The sequence below is a fragment of the Dromiciops gliroides genome, chromosome 2 (assembly GCF_019393635.1).
Source record: "Dromiciops gliroides isolate mDroGli1 chromosome 2, mDroGli1.pri, whole genome shotgun sequence".
In the NCBI taxonomy this organism is placed as follows: Eukaryota; Metazoa; Chordata; class Mammalia; order Microbiotheria; family Microbiotheriidae; genus Dromiciops; species Dromiciops gliroides.
Genome location: NC_057862.1, coordinates 269,264,733 through 269,288,822, shown reverse-complemented (window position 1 = coordinate 269,288,822; position 24,090 = coordinate 269,264,733). Strand labels below are relative to the sequence as shown.

At 35.7% G+C, this 24,090-nt stretch overlaps 1 protein-coding gene across 2 annotated transcripts in view; it reads right to left on the bottom strand.

Moving 5' to 3' along the window:
* BRMS1L (BRMS1 like transcriptional repressor) overlaps positions 1–24,090 on the bottom strand; it is a 91,848-nt gene that overhangs the window by 6,232 nt on the left and 61,526 nt on the right. For both annotated transcript variants that reach the window (XM_043989085.1, XM_043989087.1), the window contains exons 5-7: positions 21,284–21,380; positions 13,735–13,818; positions 841–905 (exon numbers count right to left, since the gene is read on the bottom strand). In XM_043989085.1, coding sequence (XP_043845020.1) covers positions 841–905; positions 13,735–13,818; positions 21,284–21,380 — 246 coding nt within the window. The remainder of the gene's footprint in view (positions 1–840; positions 906–13,734; positions 13,819–21,283; positions 21,381–24,090) is intronic.

The window sequence follows — 24,090 nt, the reverse complement described above, 5'->3', positions numbered from 1 at the left end:
TTCAGTTTCTAATAAGATATTCTTTTATAAAAAGATATATGATTTGGCATTACATACTTCTCTTTGCGAGGAAAAAGAAAACCCAAAATTAATGAGTAATTTCTGTTTTGTTTTGTTTGTTTTTGTGGGACTATGGGGGTTAAGTGACTTGCCCAGGGTCACACAGCTATTAAGTGTCAAGTGTCTGAGGCAGGATTTGAATTCAGGTACTCCTGAATCCAGGGCCGGTGCTTTACCCACTGCGCCACCTAGCTGCCCAATGAGTAATCTGTAACACTCACAATGTTTAATGAGTAATATCTCATTCTCAGAATGTTCTAAGTATAATAGACATGTTTTGCTTTAAAAGCAAAAGTGGAAGGGGCGGCTAGGTGGCACAGTGGATAAAGCACCGGCCCTGGATTCAGGAGTACCTGAGTTCAAATCCGGCCTCAGACACTTGACACTTACTAGCTGTGTGACCCTGGGCAAGTCACTTAACCCCCATTGCCCCACAAAAACAAAACATAAAAGTAAAAGTGGAAGGAGCCCATCATTTTAAATATAAAAACGCCTACAATTTCAGATTGTGTATTTAGCTTTATTTATTTTAGGCTTGAACACTCTGCCATGCTTCTATCCCTATTAGTATGAAAAATTCATTTAAAAGCTGTGCAAGTAAATGATTTAGTAGCCTCCTATGGTATGATAAGAACCATAATGGGATTAATGATATGTTCATGTCCTACAATGTCCTTCTAGTTCACAATTTTTAGTTACTCTTATATGACTGAAAGTAATATTACAAAAGCAAAGAAATATTATAATATTCATAATAGGTTATATTAATGAAAATCTTACCTTTCTAATTGTTGTCCAATCTTCAAGAATATCTAGGTCTTGTAACATATAAACTATATAGGGGCGTTGAAAAGTTAAGGATAATTTTGCTATTAAGTGAGAATAAAAACATATTAATCATATTCACTTTTTTCCCCAGAAATTTAAATTGTGATTTATGGGTATGATGTTTCAGCATATAGATTTCTAACTTTTAAATATTCTTCAAAAATGGTACTGTGGGACTTCCAGGTAAGGTAGCTGCTTTAATAAAGGCAGGCAGATAGCTTCCTCATACTTACTCCAGTGAAAATTTAAACAATCAATTGAGACCCAAAAAAGGATCAAGAAATCCAATGAACTACAGTTACTGATTTTATGCCCCTTCTAGATCTGAACCAAAAAATCAGACAGAAATTTAAGAGTAATAGGAAAGGGGCCTGCCTAACCCAGTGCATAGGGTCAAGTAAACTAGATAGCAAATTAGAGCATTCCCATGGCTGCAAAGACTCTGACCAGAATACCCTTCCTACTCCAAACCCCGGAAAATGGCAGATGTTGATTAAGCCTATCAAGGGAACTTAAAAAGTAGAAGAAACTAGGATAGGGGACAGCATGTTTTGCTGCACTGAACCTAAAGCAAAGGGTACTATAAATCCAGTTGAGGCCAGTCTTACCCCCCAGAAACTACTTGGGACAGAGACTGAGGTTAAATAAAAAACAAGTTTGCTAATGAGCTTTAAAGAGTGTTAGGGTCCAACACAAGGGGTAAGTGCACCATCAAACAGAGAGAAGTCAGAACATAAGCAACAAGAAAATATAAAGGGAAAAGGCTAAATCCACCAGATTACAAGAGGGGAAAAAAATCAATTAAAAACCTAGAACACAGATAAATAAACCAACTATATATTCTAAAATTAGAAGAGAAGTACTAAAACATGCAAAAAAAAAAAACTGCAAACCTCAGTACATCGATATAAGACAAAGGAAACTGAACCAACATCAGATGAAACAAAAAACTCTTTGAATTCCCAAAAGAGCATGGAATAGTAGCAGGATATTCTATAAAAGTTCAAAAGAGAACTAATAATCTTAAGAGAAGAAATTATAATGGTACAAATCTCAGAATTTATGGCTCTTACAGCAGAAAAAATTATCAGACCAGAAAGTTGAATCCACAATGGCAAGTATCTCCAAAATAGCCAAAGACAGAATGGCGAATTTTTAATAAAAACATATAGGTATGACAGATACTCTGAAAGAAACTAATAAAGTTAAAAGAACACATAATATCTATGAAAGCAAAAGCTGTTGATCTTGAAGAGAAAAGGAGGCATAGAGGCAACCTGAGGACCCAGGAAGAATATGAAAAATTCAAAAACATGAACTCCATATACATGGTGAGAGAAAGAGAGAGAGAGAGAGATAATGAGTAGGTCAAAGAACAAATCATAGAAACAATAATTAAGTAAAAAGAAATAATGATATGAAAATGTACCAAAATTTCTGGAATGCAACTAAAGCAAGCCTCAAAGAAAAAAATGTATTTCTATAAACATACATTTAAAAATAGAAAAAGGGAGAATTAACTAAACTGACTATACATTTTTTAAAAATAGAAAGTCAACAAAAAAACAAACCCAAAATAAGCACAAAGGAGAAAATTTTGAAAGTTAGAGGAGAAATAGCTGAAATTAATAAAACTGATAAAATTAAAAACTAGTTCTCTGAAAAGACAAAATTTATAAGCCTTTAGTCAACCTGACTGAAAAGAGAACAGAAAAAATTAACAAAATAAAAAGTGAATGACAATAAATGTGAAATAACAGCAAAATCAGAAGAAATCAAAACAATGACCAGAACTTATTATGAACAGTTATATGCCATCAAAACTAAGAACAGAGAACAAATACAGGATCACCTATGCAAATATAAAATATCCAAAATAAAACACCACCAAATAGAGATCTTAAATAATGTAATTTCATTTTTAAAAAAGAGAACTAGCTGTCAAGAGAAATAGCAAAAAAAAAAAATTTCTAATGGATTCACAAGAGAATTCTATCAATTTTTGAAAGAAAATTAATACTGATAGGACAAAAAAAAAATTTTATCTATCTTAAAATAAAAATTTTTTCTTTCCCTAAACAGAGTTACAGTCAGACATGACTGAAAATGACTGAACAACAACAAAATCTAAAGAATGTTAATAATCAGTTAAAATGGAATTTCTAAGGATTCATATGCATCTGTTCATTACATACATCATTAAGAACACACAAATAACTGCCTTTCAGGGATAAAGTATTACTTAGAAGTATCATGTGCACTGCTGGGAACACTGGAAAAAAAGTATGGCTAAACTAGGCATAGTTTCTCACACTGTATATAGCAAGATAAGGTCAAAGTAGGTACATGATTTAAACATAAATGGTGATGTAAGTAAATTAGGAGAGCAAGAAATAGTTTACACATCAGATCTGTGGAGAAGGGAAGATATAGAGAACATGAAAATATGATTTTGATTACATTAAATTAAGGAGTTTTTACACAAACAAAACCAATGCAATAAAGATTAGAAGGAAAACAGAAAGCTGAGAAACAATTTTTACAGCCAGTGTTTCTGATAAAGTCTTCCTTTCTCAAGTATATAGAGAACTGAGTCAAATTTTTAAGAATACAAGTCACTCCCCAATTGATAAATGGTCAAAGGATAGGAACAGGCAATTTTCAGATGAAGAAATTAAAACTATCCATAGACATATGAAAAAATGTTCTAAATCACTACTGATTAGATAAATGCAAATATTTGACATTCATAAAGTGCTTTATAGATTACGAAGCACTTCATACAAATTATCCTATTTGATTTGATCTTCACAATAATCCTGTAAGGTAAGTGGTGCAAGTATTATTTCTCCTATTTTAAAATCTCAAGAGTTGGGAAAGACTTTGAAAGTCATCAAATCCAACCTGTACTCAAAAAGGAATCATCTCCTATATCAGCCTTAACAAATGGGAACTGACTGTTGGCGTAACTTCTCCAAGGCCACATAGCTAGGACTTGCAGAGTGGGGATTCAAACCTTGATCTTCCAGGGTGTTAGTCTCTAGTTTTGCTTTGATCAGTTTTAGGAATTTTCTTTTCTTAGTAGTTAATAGGCAAGTCTTTATTTCCTGTGTTTTTTCCTCCTATTTCATCAAAGTACTTCTTAAAGCCACTGCTGTTCAACAATATCATGTCTTGGGTAGACTATGAGAAGAAAACCATTCATTCCATTTTAGGAAATGATACCACATCAAGAGGTAACATGATTTAGTAAATAAATGCTGTCCTCAGCATCTGAAAGCTCTCTCACACATAAACTGACCCTAGTAAGTATCTTTAACCTCTCGATGCCCCATACAGGTCTTGTATCTTGTATCTTGTAGAAAAGGTGCCAACCAACAGTAGTAGAGGTAGTTGCTCAACTGCTCAAAAAGTATTGCTTACTATGCTCAGCACTGAACTGAGCACTGGATCTACAAAGAAAGGTAAAAACTGTTCCTGCTTTTGAGGACCCCACAGTCTAAATGGGAAAACATGTAGATACCTAGGATAACTAGGTTACATATAAGATATACACAAAGTAGGTGAGAGTTGATCTCAGAGGACAGCTTAGTGGCTCAGTGGATAGAGTGTCAGGCCTGGAGTCAAGAAGACTCATTTTCCTGAGTTAAAATCCAGCCTCAGACACTAGCTGTATGATCCTAGACAAGTCACTTAATTGTTTGACTCAGTTTCCTCATCTGTAAAATGAGCTAAAGGAGGAAATAGCAAATCACTCTAGCCAAGAAAACCCCCAAAAGGGTCATACAGTCAGACATTACTGAAACAACAAAAAACAACAACAATCTCAGAGAAGAAAAGGCCAGGTTGACTTTACATTTGCTCCAAAGGTAATAGTTTACTGAGTAGAAGATGGCATGGGCAGACATATGCTTTAGGAAAATCATGTTGGCAGCTCTGTAATTTTGCTACATAGTACATTCTTGCTTGTTCCTTTGCCTTCCAGAATATCATATTCCAACCCCTCTGATCCTTTAAATGTTGAAGCTGCAAGGTCCTGTGTAATTCTTATTGTAGGATTGACATGCAAAGAACAATGGTCCAAGAGAGGGGGTAATGCTTCACTGAGAATAATGGCTGTGTGAGTAGACAGAAGGGTAGATAGGAAACTTGTGATGGCAGACACAAGATGTCACAATAAAATAGATATGTGTTATTAGTGAGAGGAAGTAGACAAGAACACTGAGATTGTGAGCCTGACTGAATGGGAGGATGATGATCCCCTCAAGAGTAATAGGGAGGGGCAGCTAGATGGCACAGTGGATAAAGTCCCAGCCCTGAATCCAGGAAGACTTGAGTTCAAATCCAGCCTCAAACACTTGACACTTAATAGCTGTGTGACACTGGACAAGTCACTAAACCCCAATTGCCTCACCAAAAAAAAAAGAGAGAGAGAGAGAGAGTAATAGGGAAATGGTCTCTTAATTCCAAGTTCCAGAGGTGGAGTCAAGATGGCAGCGTGAAACCAGGAAGCTGCCTGAGCTCTCCCAAATTTCCCTCATAATGTTAAATTAAGCCTCTCAACAGATTATGGAGCTGTAAAACCTGCAAAAAAAAAAAACTGGAGTGAAACAATATTCCCACTTAAGATAACCAAGAAGATCTTCAGGAAAGGTCTGTTTCATCTGGGCATAAGGGGAGCACAGCTCAATGCAGAGGGTGCCTGGGCAAGCCAGCAAAAGGCTCTTAGTCATAGCACAGATCAGCAGCTGAGGACCCACGGTCCTTGACAGCAAGCTACTGGTACAGCAGGCTAGTTGTCAGGCCTCCAGCCCCAACACAGAAGTCAATCTGCAAGCTACCCAACAAGTCCAACTAAGCTGGGCCACTCCAGTACACCAAGAAGCTGAAAGAAGCTGCAAGCTGCTGCCGCCTCAGAGCAAAAAACTGGTGATTCAGCCCCTGGCCCCCAGCAAAAAAAGCTCCAGATAGTGCATGCTGTACCCCAGGAGCAGAACTCAATCTTTTAGCACAAAAAAAGGCTAAAATAAAAACAAAAATATGAATAAGAAACAAAGAAGAACCCCTCACCATTGACGGTTACTATGGTGACAGGGAGGATCAAAACATAAATTCAGAGGAATACAACAATGATAAAACTCCTACATATGAAGCCTTAAAGGGGAAGAAGAATTGGTCATGAAACTAAAAAGTCCTCCTTGAAGAGCTCAGAAAGGATTTTATAAACCAACAAGTAGAGGAAAAATTGGGAAACAAAATAAGAGTTGTGCAAGAGAAAGTCAATAGCTTTGAAAAAGAAAATAACGCCTTAAAAAAGAAAACTGGAAAATTGTAAAAGGAGAATAATTCCCTAGGAACCAGAATTGAGCAGATGGAAGCTAATGACTCAGTGAGACAACAGGAAGAAGTGAAGTAGAATCAAAATAATATAAAAGTAAAAGAAAACACAAAATGCCTCTTCAGAAAAACAACAGACTTAGAAAATAGATCCAAAATGGACAATATAAGAATAATCAGACTGTCTGAGAACCATGACCAAAAAAGAGCCTAGACAGTATATTTCATGATATTATTAAGGAGAAGTGCCCCAATGTCTTACAACCAGAAGAAGAAGTAGTCATGAAAAGAATCTACCAATCACCTCCTGAAAGAGACCCCCAAAAGAAAACCCCAAGGAATATCATAGCTAAATTCCAGAACTATCAAGTAAAGGAGAAAATATTACAAGCAACTAGGAAGAAACAATTTAAATATCAAGGAACAATAGTAAGAATTACACAGGGGGCAGCTAGGTGGAGCAGTGGATAGAGCACCGGCCCTGGAGTCAGGAGGACCTGAGTTCAAATGCACCCTCAGACACTTAACACTTACTAGCTGTGTGACCCTGGGCAAGTCACTTAACCCCAACTGCTTCAAAAAAAAAAAAAAAAGAACTACACAGGACCTGGCAGCTTCACATTAAAGGATCAGAGGGTTTGGAGTATGATATTCTGGAAGGCAAAGGAACAATCAAGAATGTACTACACAGCAAAATTAATCATAATCTTTCGGGGGAAAAGATAGACATTCAATGAAATAGGAGACTTTTAAACTTTCCTAATGAAAAGCCCAGAACCGAACAGAAAATTTAATCTACAAATACAGGACTCAAGAGACACATGAAAAGGTAAAAAGGGGGAAAAAACTATGTTATTCAATAAGGTTAAAATGTTTGCATACCGGGGGCAGCTAGATGGCGCAGTGGATAGAGCACCAGCCCTGGATTCAGGGGTACCTGAGTTCAAATCCGACCTCAGGCACTTAACACTTACTAGCTGTGTGACCCTGGGCAAGTCAACCCCAATTGCCTCACCAAAAAAAAAAAAAAAGTGTGCATACCTACATGGGAAGAAGATATTTGTAACTCTTGAGAACTGTATCTTTATTAAGGCAGACAGGAGGAGTACATACAGACAAGGTGTGGGTATAAGTTGGTTCCTCTTTCTGGGAGAAAGAGGAAAGGGAAAGCAGAATGGGGTAAATCATATCACATGAAGAGGCACAAAAGACCTATTACAACAGAGGGAAAGAAGAGAGGGGGGAGGACTCTTTTGACCTTAGTCTCATCTGATTTTACTCAAAGAGGAAATGACATACACACTCAATTGGGTATAGAACTCTATCTTACCCCATAGTGAAGTAAAAGGGGATCGGGGAAAGAAAAGGGTGGGGTGCTGATAGAAGAGAGGGTAAAACTAGGAGGGGAAAGGGGATAAGGAAAAAAAGGAGGTGGGGCTGATAGAAGGGAGGGTAGACTAAGGTGACCAGAAACAAAACACTAGTGAGAAGGGACAGGGGAAAAGGTAAGAGAAAAATACAAACAAGGGAAAAAATAGGAGGCAGGGAAATACATATCTAGTAATCATAAGTGAGTGTGAATGGGAGGAACTCTCCTATAAAACTAAAGTAGATAGCAGAGTAGATTAAAAACCATAATCCTACAATATGTTGTTTACAAGAAACACATTTGAAGCAGAGAAATACACACAGAGAAAAGGTAAAAGGCATGAGCAGAATATATTATGCTTCAAGGCAAAAGCAAAAATTGACCTAACTAAAAGAGATAAGGAAGGAAACTACAACTTGTTTAAAGGAACTATAGACAAAGAAGTAATATTATTACTAAACATGTATGGACCAAGTAGCATAGCATCCAATTTCTTAGAGAAGTTAAGTGAGTTACAGGAAGAAATAGATAGCAAAATTACATTAGTGGAGGTCCTCAACCTCCTCCTCTCAGAATTAGATAAATCTAACCACAAAATTAATAAGAAAGAAGTTAAGGAGATGAATATAATTTTAGAAAAATTAAAAATGATATACCTCTGGAGAAAACTGAATGGAGATAGAAAAGAATATGCCTTTTTCTGAGTGGTACATGGCACACAAAAACTGACCATGTATTAAGACATAAAAACCTCACAGTCAAATGCAGAAAGGCAGAAATAGTAAATGCATCCTTTTCAGATTATGATGCACTAAAAATTATGTGTAATAAAGGGCCATGGAAAGACAGACAAAAAATGAACTGAGGGGCAGCTAGGTTGCGCAGTGGTTAGAGCACCAGCCCTGGATTCAGGAGGACCTGAGTTCAAATCCGGCCTCAGACACTTAACACTTACTAGCTGTGTGACCCTGAGCAAGTCACTTAACCCCAATTGCCTCACCAAAAAAATAAATAAATAAAATAAAAATACATATTAAAAAAAAATGAACTGGAAATTAAATAATAATGTCATCCTAAAGAATGACAACAAATCATAAAAGCAATCAATAACTTCATCCAAAAGAATGACAATAATGAGAAAACATATCAAAACGTATGTGATGAAGCCAAAACATTTCTTAGGGGAAATTTTCTTTCTTTCTTTCTTTCTTTCTTTCTTTCTTTCTTTCTTTCTTTCTTTCTTTCTTTCTTTCTTCCTTTCTTTCTTTTTTTTTAAAGCAACAAACATTTATTTTATTTTTTCCAGTTACATTTAAGGGTAGTTTTCAACATTCACTTTCATAAGATTTAGAGTTCCAAATTTTTCTCCCTCCCTCCCTCCCTCCCTTTCCTCCCCCCTCCACAAGATCACAACCAGGTTATATATGTACAATCCACAAGTGTTCTTTTTATCAGTTCTTTCTATAGGGGTGCATAGTAAGCTTCCTCATTAGTTCCTTGGGATTGTCTTGGATCATTGCACTGCTGAGAGTAGTTAAGTCATTCACAATTGCACATTGAACAATACTGCTGTCACTATGCACAATGTCCTCCCAGCTCTGCTCACTTCACTATACATCAATGTTCATTAGTCTTTCCAGGTTTTAGGGGGATCATCCTGTTTGTTATTTTCTGTAGCACAAGACCATTCCACTACAATCATATAGCACAGCTTTTTCCATCATTCCTCAATTGATGGACATTCCCTTGATTCTCAATTCTTAGCCTCTACCAAGAGTTGCTAAAAATATTTTTTGTACAATTTCCCCCCCTTTTCTCTTTTTCATGATTACTATTGTTAACTGTTTCCCTTCCATCCTATTCCCTTCTAAGGGAAACTTTCTATCTCTAAATGCCTACATGAATAAAATAGAGAAAGAGGAGATCAATGAATTGGGCGTGCAACTAAAAAAGCTAGAAAAAGAACAAATTAAAAATCCCCAATTAAATACCAAATTGGAAAGGGAGAGATTAATAAAATTGAAAGTAAGAAAACTATAGAAGTAATAAATAAAACTAAGAGTTGGTTCTACGAAAAAACAATAAAATAGATAAACCTTTGGTTAATTTGATTAAAAAAAGGAAAGAAGAAAACCAAACTACCAGCATTAAAAATGAAAAGGGTGAGGGGGGCAGCTAGATGGCGCAGTGGTTAAAGCACCGGCCCTGGATTCAGGAGTACCTGAGTTCAAATCCGGCCTCAGACACTTGACACTTACTAGCTGTGTGACCCTGGGCAAGTCACTTAACCCCCTATTGCCTGCAAAAAAAAAAAAAAAACTATATGAAAAGGGTGAACTCACCACCAATGAAAGGGAAATTAAAGCAATAATTAGAAGCTCTTTTGCCGAACTATATGACAATCTAAATAAAATGGATTTACAAAAGTAAACTGCCCAAATTAACAGAATAGGAAATGATATCCTTAAATAAGCTCATTTTAGAAAAAGAAATTAAACAAGCCATCAATGAATTCCCTAAGAAAAAATCTAGTGCCAGATGGGTTTACAAGCGATTTCTACCCAACATTTAAAGAACAATTAATTCCAATACAATACAAACTATTTGGAGAAATAGGTGAAGGAATCCTACCAAATTCCTTCTATAAGACAAATATAGTGCTGATACCTAAACGAAGAAGAACAAAAACAGAGAAAGAAAATTATAGACCAATCTCCCTAATGAATATTGATGCAAAAATAGTCTATTAGCAAAGAGATTACAGCAATTTATCACCAGGATAACACACTGTGACCAGGTAGGATTTATACCAGGAATGCAGGCCTGGTTCAATATCAGGAAAACTATCGATATAATCAGCCACATGAATAACAGAACTAACCAAAATCATTTAATTATCTCAATAGAAGCAGAGAAAGCTTTTGACAAAATATAGCACCCATTCCTATTTAAAACACTAGAGAGCATAGGAATAAATGGAGCTTTCCTTAAAATGATAAATAGTATCTATTTTGAACCATCAGCAAGCATTATATGCAATGGGGATAAGTTAAGAGGCATTCCTAATAAGATCAAGGGTGAAACAAGGATGTCCATTTTGTACTACAAATGTTAGCCTAAGCAATAAGAGAAGAAAAAGATACTGAAGGAATTTGAATAGGCAAGGCAGAAACGAAACTATCATTCTTTGTAGATGATATGATGGTATACTTAGAGAATACTAAAGAATCAACTAAAAACTACTTGAAACAATTAAAACTTTAGCAAAGTTGTAGGATATAAAATAAACCTACATAAATCATCAGCATTTCTATATATAACCAACAAAGTCCATCAGCAAGAGATAGAAAGTAAAACACCATTTAAAATAACTATAGACAATATAAAATACTTGGGAGTCTACTTGCCAAGGCAAACCCAGGAACTATATGAACATAATTACAAAACACTTTTTACTAAAATGAAATCATATATAAATGGAAAAATATAAATTATCCAAATAAAATCATATACAAAAAAAAAAAGCAAAGGAAGGTAGCCTAGCTGTACCAGATGTAAAACTATATTATAAAGCAGCAATTATCAAAATTACTTGGTCCTGGCTAAAAAATAGAGGTGAAGATCAGTGTAATAGGTTAGGAACACAAAAAACATTAGTAAATGAATATAGCAATCTCCTATTTGATAAACCCAAAGACTCTAGCCTATAGGATAAGAACTCACTACATGACAAAAATTGCTGGGAAAACTGGAAAATAGTATGGCAGAAACTAGGCATAGACATCTTACACCATACACCAAAGTAAAGTCAAAATAGGTACAAGATCTAGACATATAGGGTGATACCATAGGCAAATCAGAATTGAGGTCAAAGGATATAAACAGGTGATTTTCAGATGATGAAATTAAAACTACCTACAGCCATATGAAAAAATGTTTCTCAATCACTACTGATTAGAGGAATGCAAATTAAAACTATTTTGAGGCACCACCTCACACCTATTCAATTAGTTAATATGACAAAAAAGGAAAATGATAAATGTAGGAGAAGTTGTAGGAAAATTGGAACACTAATGCAATGCTGGTGGAGCTGTGAACTGATCCAACCATTCTGGAAATCAATTTATAATCATGCCCAAAAGGCTTTAAAACTGTGCATACCCGGGGTAGCTAGGTAGTGCAGTGGATAGAGCACCCACGCTGGATTCAGGAGGACCTGAGTTCAAATCCAGCCTCAGACACTTAACACTTAACTAGCTGTGTGACCCTGGGCAAGTCACCTAACCCCAATTGCCTCACCCAAAACAAAACAAAACAAAACAAAAAACAAACAACAACAACAAAAAAAAAAACTGTGTATATACCCTATGACCCATCAATAATACCACTACTAGGCCTATATCCCAAAGAGATCATAAAAAAAGGGAAAAGGAACCACATGTACAAAAATATTTATGGCTGTTCTTTTTGTGGTAGCAAAGAATTGGAAATTGAGGGGATGCCCATCAATTTGTGAATGGTATATGAATGTAATGGAATACTACTGTGCTGTAAGAAATGATAAGTAGATGGATTTTAGAAAAACCTGGAAAGACTTACATAAATTGATGCTGAGCGAAATGAGCAGAACATAGTATCAACAACATTTTGGGATGATTAACTGTGATAGATTTAACTCTTCTCAGCAATACAATGATCCAAGACAATGCCAAATGATTTATGGTGGAAAACGCTCTTCACATTCAGAAAAAGAACTATGGAGTCTGAATGCAGACTCAAACATACTATTTTCACTTTTGTTGTTCCTTTTTTGTTATTGTTCTTGTCTATATTATGGGTTTTTTTCCTTTTGTTCTGATTAATGTGGAAATATGTTTGATGGAGGAGGCTAAAAGGGTTAACAGATAACTTATCAACAGTAGCTAAAAAAGGGTTGATAACTTAAGACTTGATCAACAGTAGCTAAAAGGGTTAACAGAAAAACTTAGGTTTGTGTTCTCATGGTAACCAAGAGGGTTTGAGTCCTTACCAATCAATACTATCAACAGAAACTTAGACAGTAACCAGGGACCATTAACCATTAATAGCCATTAATATTCCTAGATGACAGGATACCTAGAAACCAGATCTTAAAGTAAAAAGATACCATAAACAGACAGACCCTCTAGCTCTGACAAGTCTAAACATGCCCTTATGAACATGAACAGAAAAAACCAAATGTGTCCTTATGTTCACCTTATGACGTTTAAACCCCCAAAACACACCCCTAGTGAGAAAGGTACCTGCCTTGGAGGATGTCTTAGGACCCCAGGAAGTCCAAAATAGGATGTGAACTTCTCATGTACTTCCTTAAGGAGGAGATTAAGATAATGAGGAGATAACCTACTTTTCTCACTATGAATATAAACATTTTCATCTCCCTATTCAAGACACTTTTGGGTGCTTCTCCCTGTGGTCATCACAGTATTCTAATAAAACTTAGGAAACTGAGTCACCGAGTCTTGTAATTCTTTGGGATGTCTCATGATCAATTTGATCAATTAAACCCATGCCCTATGTCATGTTTAAATGGATAGTAATGTATAACCTTTATCAAATTGCTTACTGGCCTTAGGAGGAAGGGAGGGTGGGAGAAAAATTTGGAACTCAAAAAATATCTTTAAACGTAATTGAGAAAAATTAAAATTAAAAATAAATCACCCAAAAAAAGAGTACTAGGGAGGTTTGGAAGAGGGGAAATTTTGGAGGGAAAAATTACGAGTTCTATTTTGGACACATTGAATTTGAGATGCCTATTGAGATGTTGAAAAGGTAGGCCACGTTGATGTGAACTGTATACCAGGAATTCCCTATACCAATAAAATTATGGGTCAAATCCAGAAGAAAAACTGAATCACAAAGGCTCAACAGGATTAGTGTAGAAAGAAACAAACATGTTAGAAATCCATGTGGATTTTCAGAATTGAGGTTACATAACTGAATTATAGCACCCTGCTTAGCAGATATCTCTCAACCTTTAAAAAACATTATGAATAATCCATTGTCAGAGAATTTATTATACCCAATGTCAATATGCACTAAGAAAAGTTATTAAAAATTGCAAATAACACTTCAAAGTCAAGAAATTAGGAAAAGGATATCTGATACAACAACAGGCTTCTTTTTGTCTGGACTGAAGGGATCCTTTCTTTTTTTCCTTGACTGAAGTTCGTCGTTCCACAGCTCTGAAAAGTAAACAAGAATAAATACTAATTTATCTTTGAGTTTAAGAATAAATATTGCACACATTTTTAGAGAATGTCCTTGTACATTTAGTTCTGTCATTATTATAACTACTGAAATGCCCACAAAATCGATTTAAAGTAGGTGACAACTTTAAAAGGAAAATACATTAATTTAAATAAAACATTTAACAAAATTTATGTTAAATTTGAGCCACTTTTAAAACCTGAATTAAAATGAACATTATAGCAAATATACAAAATAGTTATGATGAAATCATCACAGAATTACAAATTCTTAAAATTAGAAAAAGACCTTAAAAATAACCTAATCCGGGCGGCTAGGTGGTGCAGTGGATAAAGCACCGGCCCTGGATTCAGGAGTTCCTGAGTTCAAATCCGGCCTCAGACACTTGACACTTACTGGCTGTGTGACCCTGGGCAAGTCACTTAACTCCCATTGCCTCGCAAAAAAACAAACAAACAAACAAACAAAATAACCTAATCCAATATCCTGCCCAATAATGAAACCCTCTTTTAAATCCTAGAGAGAATAGGGAACACTGGAGTTTCCTGAACTGGTTCAAACTTGCTTTATTAAGATGCTTCAATCTGCATTCAGACTTCGTCAGTTCTTCCTCTGGTGAGGGATAGTAGCCCTGGATATCATGCCTTGGATAGTTATATTGCTGATTCACAACTGATTATCATGCAATATAGCTTTTACTATTTAGATTGTTCTGATTCTGCTCACTTCACTTTGCATCAGTTCATATAAGTCTTTCTAAGTTTTTCTAAAAGCATCCTGCTTGTCATTTATGGCAAAATTGTATCCCATCACAGTAATATACACTTTCGTCAGCCAACCCCCAACTGATGGGTATCCTCTTAATTTCCAATTCTTTGCCATCACAAATTGTTTTTTTTTTTTACATATAAGTCCTTTTCCTTTTTGTTTTTTATCTCTTTGGGATACAGATGTAGTAGCAGTACTGGTGGGTCAAAGAGTAGGTAGTTGGGCTAGTTCTACAGAGTGGTTGAATTAGTTCATAACTCCACCAACAGTGCATTAGTGTCTCAATTTATCCGCATTCCCTCTAACATTTGTTATCACCATTCCTTTTCACTTATTGCTCTCCATGCCTGGAATGCATATACTCTTCTTCATCTATGTCTCTTTGAATGTTTCCTTCAAAATTGTGCAGAAATGTCATCTTCTACATGAAATCTTTCCTGATCCCCCAGCTATTACAATGTCTTCCTCTAAAAATTACCTTGTATTTATTTTGTATATACTTATATATGTATATGCTATCTCTTCTGAGAGAATATAAGTTCCTTGAGAGCAGTGATTTTTTAATTTTTGTCTTTGTATCTGCAGTACCTAGCACAATACCTGACATATAGCAGGTGCTTAGTAAGTAATTATTGACTGACTAACTGGGCTACAATTCCAAGAACACTCTTAATTTTGATTCTGTCATATATCAGCTGCATCTTAGCCACAAAATCTGACATAAATATAAATGTGTTTATTTGATTCAAAAACAATAAACATTCATTAATTTCCTACTGCTTGCAAGGCACTCTATTAAGTGCTGAAAATTCATTCAATAATAAGTACTAGATGCATTTTAGGGGAAGATATAAGGTTAGGAAGAAATAGCTTCTGCTTTCATATCCATGAAGAACACATGAAGAAATAACTATGATACAAGGGAGAATGAGAGGTATTCAGGCAAAATACTTTGATACATATCACTTCATGGTGGAGACTAGGGAGGGGGAGTTTGGTGGAGTTAATGTTAAAGAAGGTTTCATAGAAGAATTGAAGGATGAAAGAGAAGGAGAGATAGGGTAGAGAAAGAAGACTATTTCAAGGATGAGGAACTGCAAGAGTAAAGTCACAAATAGAGGAGAGGACAGGATGAGAAAAACCATGAGAGTAATCTGATTTGGCTATAATAGTGAATAAACAAAGAAAAAGCTGAATAAGGAATAAGATGTGGCCTCAATGTAGGGTCTAGTATGATCCTTTTTTTGATGTACAGCCGTGTGGCAGCTAGGTGGCACAGTGGATAGAGGACCTGCCCTGGAGTCAGGAGTACCTGAGTTCAAATCCGGCCTCAGACACTTAATACTTACTAGCTGTGTGACCCTGGGCAAGTCACTTAACCCCAATTGCCTCACTTTAAAAAAAAAAAAAAAGAACCCACAGTTCAGACCCCAAGATATTAATACCAGATTTATGTCAATCCAGCAATTAATTCACTTTGGGTATAAAAAACCAGTCATAGGACAGCTAAGTGGCACAGTAGATAAAGCACCAGCCCTGGATTCAGGAGGACCTGAGTTCAAATCCGGCCTCAGACACTTGACACTTACTAGCTGTGTGACCCTGGGCAAGTCACTTAACCCCCATCGCCCCACCAAAAAAAACAAAGAAAACCCAGTCATGAAACTTACTAGCCCAATACAACATTTTTAGGTCTCATCCATAAGAATCATAATATACTTTTTCAAATGCCTTGCTAAAATAAAGGAACATTATAACCATGGAATTCCCTTGATCCAAAAAGCTAAAGATCTTATCGAGGAAATTCTGTTTGACATAAAGTATTCTTACTTGGCTCATGACTTTTTTCTAAGTACTCATAAACCATCTGTTTAATAATCTATCCTAGAATTTTTCTGAAAAGCAATGGTCAACTTCTGGGGCAGAGTCAAGATGGTGGAGGAAAGGCAGTGAGCTCTCGAACTCATGACATGATCGCTCCAAAAAACAGCCAAATAATACCATAGGACAATGCCTGGAGCAGCAAAACCCACAGAAGAATGTGCTGAAATCATCTTCTAACCAAGAACAGCTTGGAAGGTCAGAAGGAGGGAGCTGCTGTGCTGAGACAGTAGTGGAGCCCAACCCCACAGTCACCCTGACACAAATCCAGTCCCAGGAAGGCCTAACCAGAGAAGGAGACCCCCAGAGCCTCTGAATCAGCTGAAGCGCCAGTGTCATCTAGAACTAAGCTCACAGTCTGGTGAAAGGTTTGAGCCCTTGGCAGGGGAGAATCTACAGGGGTCTATGCTGGTGCTGAGGCAGAACTTGGGTTTTTCACCCCTGCTGGGAACCAGGAGGTAGGCTTGAGTAGCAGTGGCCCAAGTTGGGGAGGGGTACAGGCTCATTGGAGCTGACAACCACAACACACAAAGCTTGTTGATTAGCAAGTTGGTCTGGGGTCATCTCTGGACCAGGGAACAGGCTGGGTGAGTGAAGAACCTGATCCACCTTAAATCATACCACCTGGGACTTCTGAAGCTTGGGATACTGCAGCCTGGAAACAGTGCCCCACTTTAAGGAGCTAAAAGTCAAGTAAAAGAAAGGCAAGATAAGCAGACAGAGAAAGGTGAGGACCATAAAAGGTTTCTTCAGTGACAAGGAAGATCGAGGTGCACCCTCAGAGGAAAATGCCAACGTCAGGGCCCCTATATCTAAAGCTTCCAAGAAAAATATGAATTGGTCTCAGGCCATAGAGGTGTTCAAAAAAGACTTTGAAGATAAAGTTAGAGAGGTAGAGGAAAAAATGGAAAGAGAAATGAGGGTGATGCAGGAAAGACATGAGAAAAAAGTCAATAGCTTGAAAAGTCAAATTGGCCAAATGGAAAAGGAGGTACAAAAGCTCTCTGATGAAAATAATTGCCTAAGAATTAGGACTGAACAAATGGAAGCTAGTGACTTTATGAGAAAAGCAATGGTCTATAGTTTTCAGAACTGGACTTAGCTCCCTTAAAAAAAAAAAATCAAGGCACAACTGATCATCTCTGATCCTCTAGCACCTTTTCCATTCTCCATGATTTCTCAAAGATAATTGTTAGAGTTTCATAATAACATATGAAAGTTCTTTCAAGTACCTTCTCCTTGCAGGAGAACTGAAGTCATTTAAAGGAGTTAACAATTTCCTAACAATTTCCTCGGTTATCCTGAACTTCAATTTCCTTTAAGAATAATTTTTTAAAATTTCTCTTATTTTTCATTTATTTTATTTTTACTTAGCATGTTTCCAAATATACTCCTGCACCTTCATCTACCCAGAAAGTTATTTATTGTAACAAATATAAAAAAAGAAAAAAAGTTCATCAGAACCAACAAAGTGAATGTATTTTAACACTTATGTGCAATATTTTATATCCATAATCACCCTCTTCTGCAGTAAAGGGATTTTATTTTTACAAATATTCTCAAATTCCCATAATCAAAATTATGATTTCTCAGCTCTTCTACAGGGCAAAGTTAGGTCTTTATAATTAGGTAATGTTTAATTTCATTTTTTTGTTTTTTTCATTATATAGATATTTTCTTTATATATATATAGGCACTGTGCATACTGTTCACCTAGTCCTGTTTACTTCACATTACATCAGTTGTTTTGAATTCTTCATATTTGGTTTTTATGAAGCAGCTATATTTCATTATCTTGATATAACTTAACATTTACCTATTCTCCAATTGATGGTCTTCTACTTTGTTTTTATTTCTTTGTCAGCACAAAAGGTGTTGCTATGAATATTTTGGTATTCGTTAGCCAGTCATTTCAGTTATGTACAACTCTTCATGACCTCATTTGGAGTTTTCTTGGCAAAAATAAAGGAGTGGTTTGCCATTTCCTTCTCTAGTTCATTTTACAGATGAGGAAACTGAGGCAAACAGGGTTAAGTGACCTGCCCAGAATCACACAGCTAGTGGCTGAGGCCAGATTTGAACTTACAAAAATGAATCTTCCTTATTCCAGGCCTGGCATCCTATTCACTGAGCCACCTAACTGCCCTTGTATTTTGTTATATGGAACCTTTTTTTCTGTCTTTAACCTCTTTGGATTATGTGCTCAGTAATGGGATCTCAGGGTCAAGACTATGAACAATTTAATCAGTTTTCTAACGTAATTCCAAATTACTTTCCAGAAGAGTTGGACCAAATCACAGACACAGCTATGTTCCCACAACCCAGACCATAATGAATATTCCCATCCATTGTCATCTTTACCAACAAATGAGTGAGGTAAAACCTCAAAATTATTTAAATACTGAGTACCTATTTTCAGATGATTCTTAACAGTATGCGATTCTTTTTGGGGGAGGGGAGACTCTTTGTAACCACTTACTGTTTGAAAAACGGCTCTAGGTCTTATTAATTTATGCTAATTCTCCATCTATCTTAGGTAATAAACCCTTATCAGAGTGTGCATGTTTGATGCAATGATTTTTTTCTCATTTGATGATTGTTTTTATAAATATTTTCTATTTCATGTCATCAAATATATTTTCTACTTTGTTATCGCATTTATTCCTTATTTAGTAAAGAATTATTAACTATTCTCTTCTAATTATTTTAATAGTGTAATGAAAGGCATTATTGACATAGTAGATAATGAGGGAGTCTCAGAACCAGAGAGACCTGGGTTCAATTTCTATCTCTGATACATCCTGGCTATATATGACCATGGTAAGTCATTAAACTTCCTAGTTCTCTGGGCAATTCTCTAAGAATAAAAGTTGCAAAGAAGATTAAAACCTGCAATGGTAGATGGAATTTCCTCCTCTAGGAGTTCCATAAACCAATAAAATTTACATGTTTGGTTTCCATCCTTCTATACTGAGGCCACATATTCATTGTAGGCTTACTACACCTCAAAGGCCACCTAGTCAAACCCTCATCATTTTATATTTGAGGAATGAGAACAAGGGAGGTTAGTGTGAGCCAGAGATAGGACTTGATCTACTCTGAATGGCCACACTAGTCTAGAGCTAGGGACTCTACCACAATGACCTGAACCTAACTTCTGCCAAACTGCTTTACAACTTTCAAAACAACTCTAATGCTTATAATATTTTCCTTCCAAGATTATCATCAGTTTATCCTGACTATAATTTGTTTTTACTTAACTTTTTGCATGTTGTTTCTTTCATTATACTGTGAGCCCTTTGAGAGGAGGGACTAATTTTTACCCTTCTCCACTTAGCATAGTGCTTGGCACATAGCAAGCACTTAAAAAAATAAATAAATGCTTACTGACTTGATTTGAACAGTGAGTTCTTCTCCAAGTAGTTTATGTGCTCAAGCTTATGGTAAACTGAATTACTGAGTTCAACTGTATCTGATTTTTGCTTGTCTAGCCTGTTCTACTGACCTGATTTTCTATTTTTTAACCAGTACCAAATAATTTTAGTGATTAATGACTGTAAAATTGTCTGAGGTCTGGAAAAGCTATTCCTCCTTTTTTTTGGCTTTTTACCATTATTTTTTTGGGTCAAGATTAATTTTATTTTTGTCTAGCTCTATGTAGTATCCCCTTGATAAGTGTGTAAAAGTAACTTCGTGATCTTTATTATCTTGGTATGGTCCAACCCCATGCAGTGATTACCCCCTCCAATTATTTAAGTCATTTTAAAATGTTTTAAAGGATTATTTTGTAATGTTACTTAAATGTCTTGAGTTTATCTTTGTATACTAACCCTCTAATATTTTATGCACTTTGTAGTTATTTTGAAATATACATCCTTTTCTATTTTTTCTCCTAGATGTGTTAAAACTATCTATAAATACTAACAATTTTGTGTATTTATTTTGTATATTGATACTTTACTGTAGTTATCAACTGTTTCAACTGATTTCTTTCGCTGATTTTCTGCCTGCAAAGCAGGATCATTTTGTCTTCACTTTGCCAATATTTATGCCTTTAATTTCCTTCTTGTCCCACTTCTGCTGCTAGCATTTTTAGAAGTATGTTAATAATAGAGGAGGAGATCTATATCTCATTTATTCCTTTATTTATTGGGAAATTTTCAATAATGCTCCTTTTGGCTATATACACACATATATAAAGCAATAGTATATATTTTATATGTAACATTATTACATATGTGCTTTGTATTACATATATGCTTTTTATTATATTTTCATTCCCTCTTAATATTAATTTTTCCACTTTAAGCAAAATTCTCCTTGAGGGAGAAGAAACAAAATGGAAAACTGGTGACTCCCTTTCTCTCTATAATATTATACGCTCTTTTTCAAGGAGTGGGCCTCTATATTCCTCACTATTCTTTTTCCAAATATAACTTAGCAAGATCTTTTTATTGTCTTTAGTATTTTTTGCAAGATGCAGCTCATTCTGACATTTCAGCCATCCTGACACTACTCTTTTAGGTTTATGCATCCTTCTGTAGTTGTAACTCTGCTTCTACCTACTCTATATGTCCTATAAGTTTGTTAAAAAATTCCTTATGCAGTTACCCTGGTTTATTTAGTTGACTCTCCTTTTTTTTCCTCAATGGAAAAAATAATTTCAGTAATAAATTCAGTCATTTTAAAAGACTTAGAAAATACTAAGGCCAGTGACAATCCAGTTTTTCAAAAACCAATTATTTAATTGGTAGGAATTTTACAAACGGTAAAATCTTAAATTCACTTTACCTGAGGTAATGTCAATGCTGTGCCTATCTTCTTCAAGCCTTCTAATTTTCTCTTCTAGTTCACTCTGTACAGTATCATATAACAAGAGCTTTTCACTCTGAAACAAACCAAAATACAAACAAACCAGGTTGCATATAAGTAACAAAACAAATAAGAAAATGGCTCAATGGATGAATGAATGGGTCTGAATTTTGTACTGACTGTTCTTAAACAAGATACAGCATACTGTATTAGTGCAGAATGTTATCAAATGCCATGTAATGCTACAGAAAGCAGGACCAAAAACTATATTCACCTGATCCCAGAAAGTTCCTTGAAATAACAATATTATTACATTCGGAGTTTTTAAAAATATAAATACCAAGGGCAGCTAGGTGGCGCAGTGGCCCTGGAGTCAGGAAGACCTGAGTTCAAATCTGGCCTCAGACACTTGACACTTACTAGCTGTGTGACCCTGGGCAAGTCACTTAACCCCCATTGCCTCGCAAAAAAAAAAAAGGAAAAAAAGAAATAAATTAAAAGATTCTACCTTAAATATATATATAAATACCAAAGGAAACACTATCTGACAAATTTTAGTAGAATGCTATCAACAAAGACCGAGGGGACAAATGTGAAAACTGAACCTTCAGATAATTAGTGCACAATATTTGAAAATCCAAATTTACCCAAATAAAGGACTAATGACTTTACAAAAGAACTCCTCTTAAGAATCCTTTGGGTCTATTTTAAAATACAGTAGTTCCCAGCTTTGACTGTGGTCAAATCAGATCATATTTTTCTCTTTGAACAAGATCACAGTAAAAGAATCGTAGATTTTAGGTCTGGACAAGACTTTAGTGTAATATAATGAAAAAGCATCAGCCTTCCAATTAGAAGACACGGATTCAAATTAATACATCTAACATATAGTAGCTGTGTATACTTGGGCACATTACTCCACTTACACCTCAGTTTCCTCATCAATAAAATGTAAGGATTACAATAAATTTTCTCTAAGCTGTCTTCCAGCTCTAAAATCCTATAATTTTTTTCCCCACTAGCCACAACACTCATTTCACAGACACAGACACTGAGGCCCAAAAGGGTAAAAACAAATTATTCAAGATTATGTCACTAGTTTGCATGTGAGCTGAGACTAAACCAAGGTCTTATTCCCAATATAAGGCTCAATATACTCTATACATTTATATGGTCCCAATGAAGTATATGTATAGCATACATCAATCTATCAATCAACAAAATTCATTATTATGTTATAAGAACTACACAAGGTTTTACTCCCCATTCTCCCTCAATTGGAGAACTCATCAGCTTCCAGGGTTTTAATTATCCTATATGCTGGAGGTTACACTTTTTTATGTCATAGATTCCTTTGGTAGTAGTCTAATGAATCCTTTCTCAGAATAATGTTTTTAAACTCACCTATTAAAATAGGATTACAAAGGAAATCAAATATATTGAAATATAGTTATTGAAAAAAAAATCACAAATCCCAGGTTAAAAATCCTTGTTTTATATAGAGAATTTCCAGGGCTATATATCTGGCCCTAGTCCATCTCACTTCACCAATTACTTGTCAAATATTGTCCTATAAGCACCTCAAATTCAACATATATAAAGCAGAACTCATTATCTTTTCCCCCAAAACCCTCCCCTCTTCTGAAATTCGTTATTTCAATGTGGGCACTTGAATTTCTCCAGTTACTGTCTTGCCAAATCTTGTAGCTTTTACCATGATAACATCTCTCCCACACATCCCCTTCTTTCCACTCACACAGCCACCACCCTAACTCAGACCTCATCCCATAGTACCTGGCCTACTGCAACAGCTTCCTAACTGGTCTCTTCCCTACTCCAATCTACCCTACACACAACTGCCAAAGTACAAGTCTGACCATGTCACTCCTATAGTCAATGAGTTCCTATGGCCCTCTATCACCTATAAGAAAAAATATAAAGTCCACTGTTTGCATTTGTCTTATTTATCTGGACAGAATTCCTTTCCCCCTCTTATATCCATTCAATAAAAGAAAAGAGGGTGATTTCTCCTTCCAAGAAGAAATAGGGAGAAAATGAGTAGGAGTTTTTCAGCACAAAGTTTCTAAGCTTCCAAAAGATATGTACTTATATCTATCTATTTCAATTCTAGCCAACTTCCAGTGGAGAAAGTAGATAACAGATAAAAGGGAGAGAGAGAGAGGCCTAATTTTTGTCAGGAATAATCTTTTTGAATGTGGACTTCCAAACTGTAATGATGATTAAAGTGGAAATGTTACAGAATTTGTGAACATATGGACCCCAAACCTCTCCTCCCTACCTCAGAAACTAAGGAGTGTTTAATTGAGGGATGGGGAAGGGTTGATATGAACACATATTATTTATAAGGGTGCTTTGTCTCTGAGTGCAGAGAACCCCTCCTAATAAAATAATGCCATTAGAACCAGAGCACTACCAGATGTTCAGGGAAAATCATCAAATGCTCACAGATATTATAATCTGTTGTTGTCGTTCAGTCGTTTCAGTCATGTCCAACTCTTTGTGACCCCATTTGGGGTTTCCTAGCAAAGACAGTAGTTTGCCATTTCCTTCTCCACTCTTTAAGTGGTGCATTTCTTTTAAAAGCTGTCTCCTTATGGTCACTATATTGGTTGGTTTTGCTTAACTGCTTCTCTTTGGTGTAAAGGATGGTTCAATCTGGAGGGACAGCAGGAGGATATGTTATACTCAGAAATGACTGATTAAAAACAAAAAGGCACTAATTAAACTTTAAAAAATATTTCTTAAATTCTATACCCCTGTATCAC